This window comes from Danio rerio, chromosome 16 (assembly GCF_052040795.2).
Source record: "Danio rerio strain M-AB ecotype USA chromosome 16, GRCz13ab, whole genome shotgun sequence".
Lineage (NCBI taxonomy): Eukaryota > Metazoa > Chordata > Actinopteri > Cypriniformes > Danionidae > Danio > Danio rerio.
This window is the reverse complement of record NC_141036.1, coordinates 43,021,653-43,032,500: the sequence shown is the minus strand read 5'-3', so window position 1 is coordinate 43,032,500 and position 10,848 is coordinate 43,021,653. Positions and strand designations below refer to the sequence as shown.

The following is a 10,848-nucleotide window of genomic DNA, read 5'->3' as shown; positions in this document are numbered from 1 at the left end:
TTCCAGCCTGAGTCAATTGAGCCAGATGCGGCGGCCGAGCGAGCAGGCGCTGCCGCATGCGAGCCGGAATCAGCCCGCGACGCCGCGACTAGGTTATGCGCTGATGCCCGGAGCTGGCGCGATTGAATCTTCATTATATAAAACCCTCACATTTGTTAACGTTATTACACCCATTTTTGTTGATATAACAACAAACGCATGCTACTATGTGAACGCAAAGTGTATCACTGAGTTTAACCTTTGAATAAAGATGCAAACAGCATAGCAATTATTTAAATAAAGGACAAAATAAATAACAATAAACCTGTATCGATTGCACAAGTATTAAATAATAATAATAATAAATACGAAAATGACAATAAAACTGCACAATAAAATAAACCCATTTAAGTACGGGGTATACAGGAGATCCTTAGCAGTAATTCTCTTTGTGTTTAAATAATAATCTCCACGTTGATCTCCTGTAAGGTTATTTGAACTTGCTTTATAGGACGTCTCTGCATTTTAAGTTTTGGCATGTTATTAAGTGATCTACTGAATTTGCTGTTATAAATCATTATAAGGTTCTTGAAACCGAATCTTATATAACCTAATAGAGCTGTAAATGTTAGATATTATTTATTTACATCATTTACTGTTGGCGTTTTATTTGAACACTCCAGCTAACATTAAAAAGAATGTAAATTCCTCGTTGCCAGATATAATGAAGGCATCGAATAAACCAAATGAAAACGGAGGCAAAAAAATTAAATAAATAAACAATTCAAGCGAAAATGAATAAACAATATACTAGTGATGTTACAGCAGATAGACGTTGTATTAATAGTGCAAAGTTTTTTTGCACAAATTGACAAATTGCAGGGTTGGGATGTGTAAATATCCTGTTGATATTTAGTAATCTTGCTGTATTTATCTTCTAAACGCACGATTGTTCCCGCATGGTAAATCGTTATGGTGTGTAGGCTATATTTTGGGTTCTGTTGATGGCTAATTAAAAATAAAAACCTTTCTAAAAATGTATGTGTTGTGTATATGTTATTGTTCATATTTTACAAGTGTTATTTCTACCCCTATGAAGATAACAAATACCAACAACAAATATAACAATAAAAGAATATATTATTTGTGCTCATATTCAGGCTAGAGTGTATAAAAGATCGTTTATTTCTGCAGTCCACCATGTATTGCTTTTATTAAAGTTTAACAGCTTACATCACACCGTTTTTAAACTGTATATTATTGTGTTTTTTTAATGTAAGTGCTTCTATTTACATCAGTGAGCGTTTGTTATAGTGCAGACACCGGCAGTCGAGTGAGAAGTTCGGGGGGCGTGGTTGATTTTACATAAAGCGTTTGGTTGGAAGCTCGACTCCGCTCATTATCGCGGCTCCTCCTCTGGCTCCATCAGACAGTCCTTCTGCGCATGTCTGGCTCCAATTTCAGCAGTCTTTTGCGACAGTTTGTGCCCGTCAAGCAGGCGTTTTGCCCTCAAGGCGTTCAATGGCAAAAGGGGCTGTCGCGTCGTCCATATTTTTTACAGTCATTGGTATCAGCCATGGAGATAGTAGTAGTGGCAGTATTATTATTAGTAATGAAATAATATATGTAAACATTTTTGCAGTCAAATAGACAAACATCGAAGGTTTTGTAATTGTTTAGATTTTTATTAATAATAATAACAACAACAATGACAACAACAATAACAACAATAATAATTAATATTAATAATAATAATATTACTAGTAATAATAATAATAATAATAATAATAATAATTATTATTATTATTATTATTATTATTATTATTATTATTATTATTATTAATCAAAATGATTACACAACCATTATTATTATTATTACTATTATTATTATTATTATTATTATTATTATTATTATTATTATAAATGAAAACTATTACAAAACCATTATTTTTATTTTATTATTTTTATTATTATTAATAATAATAATAATAATAATAATAATAATAATAATAATAATAATAATAATAATAATAATAATAATGATAATGTAGGTGCATGGTAAATTTTTAGTCACTGGCCTCTGGCAAAATAGTGTATGCCCTGCCTGTATCTTTATTGTACTTGGTAAAAAGATTGATACATGATTAGAATGACATTGATACAAATGATAAAGATAAGAAACATAACATACTCATTTTAAATAAGGTAAAAAGTTCATTCAAATACGGTATAATTAAATGCAGAACGGATTCAGCTTGAGTCTAAACTTCAAACTCTCCATCCAAGCTGTAAAATACAGATGAGTTGATCATTTATGTTGCTAGCGGATGAGAAAACCCCCTACAATCCACTCTCTGACCTCGCAGACAATAATATCCTCTGTGAGTGGGACGACAGCAACTGTGCAAAGCAGAAGATGCACTTCGAAACACCATTATGCTGGATAGAGATGCATTGGATGTGCTAATTCTGATAGGGAATAACACAATGAGTCATCCAACACATTGCAAAAAAAGAAAATAATAGCACGCCTCGGGCCTTTATCGATGTCATGCATATGCAAGTTGAGAAATTAGCAGATCAATGTGGCCCTCGCTAAGTGACCAACTCCTACCTCCTCAACCTTCAGGCTGATGGAGAATTCAAGCTGAACGACTAACAGAGACGGCCATTTGTCTTCTGCAGAGTCATTATCATTGGGTTCTGTTCACAGCATAGCAACGTCACTGCTTTGCCATTATATAAGATGTTTACTAACAGTTGTTTCATGGCTTGTGTAGATGTTAGTGTCTCCAATGCTCTGATCTAAGTAGAGGTGCTTCTGGCGTCAGGATTTGGGCTTTAGTGTTTACAGTATGTTCATAGAGTCTAATTTTGTATTAGTAATACTAATTAATCTTGAAAGAAGTCATTTTTAAGTAAATGTTTTATTTTATATAAGCTAAAAAAAAAAAAAAAAGATCAACTGAGGTCAATAGGGACATGGCAAAAAATGTGTGCATTATTTTGTACTGCCTCAGCAGCCTGTATTCCGTTATTTTGCTTATTCTGCTATTACCACATACAAACGTTTAAGTATAAAAATGTTGAATAGTGTTGAATGTTTTAATCACATTTTTATGTACATATTAACCACTTTAAAATGTTGTAATTTTATAATTTTGTTAAAATAAAACCAATATAACTTCAGTGCATCTGGAATATGTTTGGAAAGTACAAGGATTGCCGAATGACCCACAATGACCCAAAGCACATTGCCAAAATATCAATGAAGTAGCTTCACAACAACTCTGTAAATGTCTTTGCGTGGCCCAGCCAGAGCCCAGACATATATCCTATTGAACATCGCTGAAGAGATCTGAAAATAGCTTTTTTTTTAATCAAACCTGATAGAGCTTGAGAGGTACTGCAAAGAGGAATCGGCAAAAATTCTCAAAGACAGGTGTGCCAAGCTTGTGACATCATATTCAAAAAACCTGTAATTGCTGCCAAAGGTGCTTTCACAAAGTATTGAGCAAAGGCTTTGAATACTTACTTACATGTGATTTTTCAGGTTTTTTTTTATTTTTAATAAATTAGCAACAATTATCATTATATATATTTTTTTTACATTGTCATGGGGTACATTCCACATTGTCATAGTTATGGAGTATTGTGTGTAAAATTTTGAGGAAATAAATGAATTTGGACTATGGGGGAAACCAGAGCACTTGAAGGAAACCCACAAGAAACGGGGAGAACATGCAAACTTCAGACAGAAATGCCAACTGACCCAGCCGAGGTTCGGATTACTTTCTTGCTGTAAGGCGATTGTGCTACCCACTGTGCCACCTTGACGCCCCATTTCATATATATTTTTTTGTAAATTACAAAACACAAATAAATTCTGTATCGCTACCTTGAATGGCCATAATGGCCAAATTGACCACATGCATTTCAGTGTCTGCTTCTTTTTCCTATGCCTTTGAATACGTGTTCCTAGAAACAACTTAAACAGGGTATCCGCTGGGTCTTAAAGTCTTAAAATGTTTTACATTTCATAAACTAAATTTCTTAAATTCACAGATAAATTGTCTTTTAGGTCTTAAATCATTTTAAACAAGTCGTAATTTTCCTTTATGTAAAGCTACATATTCATCCAGTCACCAACAATACATCTCAATAACAACTAATACTATTACAGCTCATGTAAATGCATACATTTTGTTTACTTAAGTTTCCATTTTTAAAGTGTTTTTTTTTTTTGTATGTATACTACTTCTTAAACTAGTGTCTGCTTGTTTTGTTTTGTTCTGACATTCTTTTATATATATATATATATAAATATGTGGCTAAGAAATAACTTACTAGAATTAGTTTTTATTTTATTTTTATTTGACAAGACAAAAATTCTGCTGGGCCATTTAAACATTCCTTAGCGTTAAGCCCTATATAAGTCTAAAATATAATTCATTGTGGTCATAAAAAGGTCTTAAAAAGTGTTAAATTTGACTTGGTGAAACCTGCAGAAACCCTGCAAAACATCTTATAGCTAAAATATTACTAGACGTGGTCTAGTAACTCGAACACTATTAATATCCCAAAAAAATATATATTTGTTTAGGGTAGTGACTTCATAAAAGATGAGGACAGACATTCAATTTCTAATTTTAAAATACTAATAGAAGCTCCGAATGTAAATATGGCAAGGATTCAGTTCGGAGCATTCTTACATGAATGGTCAGAATGACTGCTATGGACGTTGTAGTAGTTATAGACATAATCTAGTAACCCGAACACATATATTACAAAAAAACAAACAAACAAACAAACAAACAAACAAACAAACAAACAAACAAACAAATGATGGCAGACATTCAACTTAAATAAAGTAAATACTGTATGATGTGACAAAAGTTTTAAGTATAATATGAAAGGTCAAAATGCTATCTATGGCCATTTTAAAAGTTATAGAAATCTGATAGTTCCAGTGTTAAGTGAATAAATAATTAAATAAAAAAATAAAAAAAAAAATATTAGAATATTTGTAAAAAAATATATATAAAATTTGACAAACAAATTTCCTGGTTTGTATTTTAAGTTTGTCAACTCAATAAATGCATGTTAAAACATATCCTGTGCCCAAGGATTTGGACCATAAGAGGCCATTGTTTGTGTGTGTGTGTGTGTGTGTGTGTGTGTGTGTGTGTGTGTGTGTGTGTGTGTGTGTGTGTGTGTGTGTGTGTGTGTGTGTGTGTGTGTGTGTGTGTGTGTGTGTGTGTGTGTGTGTGTGTGTGTGTGTGTGTGTGTGTGTGTGTGTCTGTGTGTGTGTGTGTCTGTGTGTGTGTCTGTGTGTGTGTGTGTGCGCGTTTATATAACTGATTTATTGATAATTATTGACAATAAGACAAGTTAAAGTTGAAGTTGCTGGTTCTGCTGAATAATGTGTGTATTATTAAAAAAAAATGTCTATCTTATAAAAATCTCTATTTGTGTTTGTGTGGATAGAGCGTCCAGACTCCATTCAGTGAGTTGGTTGAAGAGGGGCCGCTATTCGGAGCAGGTGAGAGCACTGAGGGAGATGTACAAGCGTTCCTGTCAGAGATCAGTGAAGAAGATGTGGAGATCCTGAGACAGAGAGAAGAGGCTCTTCTGCAGATTGAGGTAAGAGATCTGTAACCACACACACTGAAGACCTGACTGCATTAATAAGCTCCACCCATCCCCTTATTATCTTCTTTTTATTACTGAGCATTTATTTTCCTAATTTAGAGAAATGAGTTACACTTTAGTTTAGGTTACAATAAATGCTATTAATAACTGGCTTAATACCTACCTAAGCATATTAACTTTGAATGATCCCATTCTGCATCCCTAATCCTACACAATCCCTAAATCTAATTCTATATTTATAACTGTTAATGAACAGCCAATTAATAGTTTATTAAGCCAGTAGTGTTAGTTATTGGTTTGTTAATACTTGAAATTGTGACCTATACTAAAGTGTTACCTAGAAATGTTATTTTTATATATGTTTTTATATATAAGATTGAATTTGCACAATGTTTAATGTGCTCAATAAAGCTTCAGATTAAAATATAGTTAACACAGTGATTTTGTGCACTGTAAAATAAAACAAAACAGCCAGTTCAGAATTTTACTGCATATAATGTCTAAGTATTTCAACAGGTTTGTACCAAATAATTGTATCTTAAAAATATATAATGTTATCCTAAAACAAAACTGAGTGCAATAATCAGGTTTGAATGAACGAACGAAAGAACAAATGAATAAATGAAAATCTTCATTAATAACGGATCAACTTCAAAATCATAACTCTTGTATACTCTGAGGTTATTGATTTTTCTGCTGTTTCTTTCTTAATGCTTCATAGTACAGATAGTTGTAGTTCTTTCCCTCATTAAACCATTTTGTACACAGTCTTTATTAGGGGTTGGTATTGTTTGGGGTTATTTCGATATTGGTGCTAAATCAATAATTTTAAAACGATTTAGGATTTTGCATTATACAATTAAGATTACATTAGCTCACTAATAACCTGTCGAAAAGCTGTCTTTAAAATCAGGGAATACCCTCTTTTTTTTTTTTTTTTTACTTTGTTTACATGGACATCAGTAATCTAATTATTTGCCTTAATGTGAATAGGACAATAATATGATGAAATGTTTACATGAGTTGCTTTTTGAATGTTCCTTTTTGTTTTGAATGTTGTTATGATTCCGTTTTACTTGTTACAGCACATAGATCAATTAACATCATTGTCACCACGCTATCCAACGTTTTCTCCAGAGTTTTATGTAATTTTGGGTGTTTCATTTTTAATGTTTTGACTTTAACTGCATTTCAGCAGTTTCACTTTTATTTAGCAACATATTGTTCATGACCCATGACAAACTGAGGCATTGGTTGAGAATATGAAGCAAGGACTAGTGGAAGAGTGTTGTTAAAGAACCCCTTTTTTGCATTAAAAAGGTCATATTTTGGTTTTAGGGGTCTCCAACAACATGATGATATGCGTGCAAGTTCAAAAACGCTTTCATTGCCTTATAATAAGCATTTATTTTTACCCAATTATCCCAATGATTCCCATATGAATCGTTCAGCGATTCATTTGTTCCCAAACCCCTCCTAAGTGCGAAGCTAATCTGTGGTGATTGGTTCGACTGTGCTCAGCACAAGACAGACAGAAATGCCCACAATGGCTACAGTATGACGTAGCACAAAGTATGTGAGAGCCCAGTGCAGGAATACAATAAAGCAATGCAGTTAATATGCAGTCATATCACACTCCTCTTAATCCTTACCCCAAGTAATAACAACGACACGCATTCAGTATTATCCACACAGTGGCAAAATTTAAACTATTTTGAAAATTGACCGCGCCACCTGTGTGAAGGAACAGCTGATGGTGGTCATTGCAAAGGCAAACAGCAGAGGATCGCCAGTTCAGAAACGCATTTAAATCAGTAAAGGAAGAAGCACGCGTCACGTTTTTAACGTGGTTTTGGACGTGATATGTGAACAGCCCTATACAGATTTAACCTGAGAGGTACAGTACAAGCACTGATCTATAATTGATATGTGATTACAAGACGCACAGGGCGATTTCAACTTATAACACACAATTAAACACATATTTTGCAAACGACACAAAACAAGGCAACAATTTTAATGAGACTTACATGTTATAAACCGGAGGAAGAAGAAACTGGTCTATTTGAACTATAAAAGGTACTGACAAAGTCCCTGTCAAAGTCTGACAAAGTCCCATAGTCTCTGCTGCTCCTTCAATAGCAAACAGCCAACAAATACGACACTGGTGTACTTTTTAGAAAAAACTCTTTATTATCGTATATGCCTTGCTCACATATGACAATTTACATAACGATAGCAATCGTGCAGCGAGATAATGGATCATAACTACTACAGATAACAGAACAAGTCAACAAAAGGATGATTGGATTAGATGTCAGTATAAAGACGACAGCATAGACGACAGTACGGATGACAATATAACGACAGCATAGACGACTGTTAGGATGAAAGAACAGACGCCCATAAGAACAACAGCATACAACGGTAGGGTAACGGACAGTAAAGATGAATAGACAACAATAAGGACAACAGATCAGATGACTGAATATCCCATAGAATATGACAGTACAAAACAGAGAAAAACCAACTGGACGACAGATAAAGATGATATCAACAGACAACATGTACGTCAATAATGCTAACATGCGGGCAGTGAAAGTAGACAAAGACAAATGTGAAGTACATAGCTGTCATGGGAATTTTGGCACAAATGAAACCCCATACATATCCCCCATAAATGTTTAGAATTAAAAGTTTAAAGATGGTGTGACCCAACACATACCTATGTGGGCCTTTGTTGTACGCCTTGATGCCTCTTACGTCTTTGTCACTGCACCAGTGGCAATGAAATTAGGCAACGAAATTCATATGCTGACTTGTTGAGGGGCTTACCAATTACATATGTACTGTTATCATAATGGCATCAGGTTTTGGTACACAACCAAATTCTTTAATGTGCTTTGTAAATACTAACAAACAGCAAATATATTAACCAACTGAAGTGTTACTACATTTTGCAATGTTGTGATTCACCAGAAAGCTTGTTTAAATTTGTATATGGGGATAAAATAAATTAATAAATAGATAAAGAAATGGGAAAATTCCAGATCCAGTGCTCCTGAAAAGGTAGGCATACACTGACGAAGGATCAGTGGGTATTCTTAGAACACTCAAAAACAATGTAGATGTTTGTCATCAGTCTATACAGTTGTTTGGTGCCCTGCATTGTCCTTTTATTCAGAAATCCAGACACACTTGAGAAGAACAAACATGATGATTGGAGAAAATGGCACTGCATCCATACAAACAGAACCCTCTGGCCTGCATTCCTTCTGTACTCACCATCATCTTCAGCAACTGTCTTTTTTACTGAAGCTTTCAGGGCAATTTTCCTGAGACTCTGTGCTTTGGTTTATTTAGCTGTCTAGTCGCGCACGCAAACAGCAGGCTTTTCATACACCACTGCAAAACAGCATCACGTTGCTCAACTAAAGCATGTCTCGTCTGTAGCAAAACAGCTGTTTTTCTCCAGATGTGCTTTTGAACAGATGTGAACCTGTGATGATGGGGTCATTTTGTTGTTCTTTGGCATCCGTTTGGTCCAATTTCAAAGCCATTTGTTTTGGACGTGCACCTTGTGCTGGTTTTTCTTTGATCTAAGGTGTTCAAAGACAAAAGTGAATATGAAATAAATGTCAGCCCATCATGATTATGTACAGGGCTGGACAGAAAGCGACTCATGCAGATGGCATGTCAAAATGAATGGATCTTTCTTGTTTGAATAGCAGGGAGTTGAGAAACAAGAGGACCCGCTCGTCCTAATGACTGATGACAACCTTGAAAGAGCCTTGAAATTAAGATGTATGGCTTTTTTCTTCCTGAAGACCTGTCTGAAGTTCATACTAAGTCACTTGCCAATGCAGCGCCTGCATCTGGTTAACAGACAGGCATCAAACAATACCGCGTCCTGCAGCCTTCTTAATAAATTCACATTTATCACACAGACAAACCCTGAAAGGCTCAAACAAAGCTGACAGCTTATTTTAGGTATGGAGAAATTGGTGGAGTTTTAGTTTTTTCAGATGCCACATTGCAATATTTTTTTTTTTTCTGTGATTGATAAATGACAACATGTGTTGAATAGCTTTAATGAAATAATGAATCATTATAAAGTGAGGTGAATTACTTGAAAAAAAATGCTGTTTTGTATGTATATGATTTATTTGGGCTTTCATATGCCATATTTACATTATTTCGGCCAATTCAAAATTACCTTTATATTTTTATCTCAAAAATATATTTTTATATATTTACAATAAAAATAATCTATTTATACCAACAATAATTACTAGATTACCAAGAAAATTGTAATATAAAAAATATTATAATATATAAAAAGAAAAATAGAATATATGAAAAAAAAATATATATATACATACAGTTGAAGTCAGAATTATTAGCCCCCCTAAATTTTTAGACCGCTCGTTTATTGTTTCCCTAATTTCTGTTTAACGGAGAGCAGATTTTTTTCAACACATTTATAAACATAAAAGTTTTAATAACTAATTTCTAATTACTGATTTATTTTATCTTTGCCATGATAACTGTAAATAATATTTTACTAGATATTTTTCAAGACACTTCTATACAGCTTATAGTGACATTTAAAGGATTAACTGGGTTAATTAGGTTACCTAGGCAGGTAAGGGTAATTGGGCAAGTTATTGTATAACAGAGGTTTGTTCTGTTGACTATCGAGAAAAAATATAGCTTAAAAGGGCTAATATTTTGTGCTTAAAATGGTGTTAAAAAAATTTTAAAACTGCTTTTATTCTAGCCGAAATAAAACAAATAAGAGTTTCTCCAGAAGAAAACTTATTATCAGACATACTGTAATAATTTCCTTGCTCTGTCTGTTAAAAAACATCTGAAAAATATTTAAAAAGGAAGAAAAAATGTGAAGGGGGCTAATAATTCTGACTTCAACTGTATATATATTTCTGTGTGGAGTTTATGTTCTCCCGGTGTTTGCGTGGGTTTCTTCTGGGTGGTCCCCCACAAACAAACAAATTGTAGGTGAAAATATGTGCTGTAGGTGAATTAGGTAAGCTAAATTGTAGTTTATGTGTGTAAATGAGTGTGGTGTATGGGTGTTTTCCTGTGATGGGTTGCAGTTGGAAGAGAATCCGCTGTGTAAAACATATGCCGGATAAGTTGGCGGTTCATTCCGCTGTGGCGACCCCAAATTATAAAATGATAAATAATAAAATGAAT

The 10,848-nt window shown here is 33.8% G+C and overlaps 1 protein-coding gene across 15 annotated transcripts in view; it reads left to right on the top strand.

Moving 5' to 3' along the window:
• tsnare1 (T-SNARE Domain Containing 1) overlaps positions 1 to 10,848 on the top strand; it is a 506,388-nt gene that overhangs the window by 157,617 nt on the left and 337,923 nt on the right. For all 15 annotated transcript variants that reach the window (XR_015510177.1, XM_087284985.1, XM_087284980.1 and 12 more), the window contains one exon: positions 5,467 to 5,622. Coding sequence is in view for 14 of the 15 variants with exons in the window: in XM_087284985.1 (XP_087141111.1) it covers positions 5,467 to 5,622 (156 nt within the window). In the remaining variant the exon portion in view is untranslated. The remainder of the gene's footprint in view (positions 1 to 5,466; positions 5,623 to 10,848) is intronic.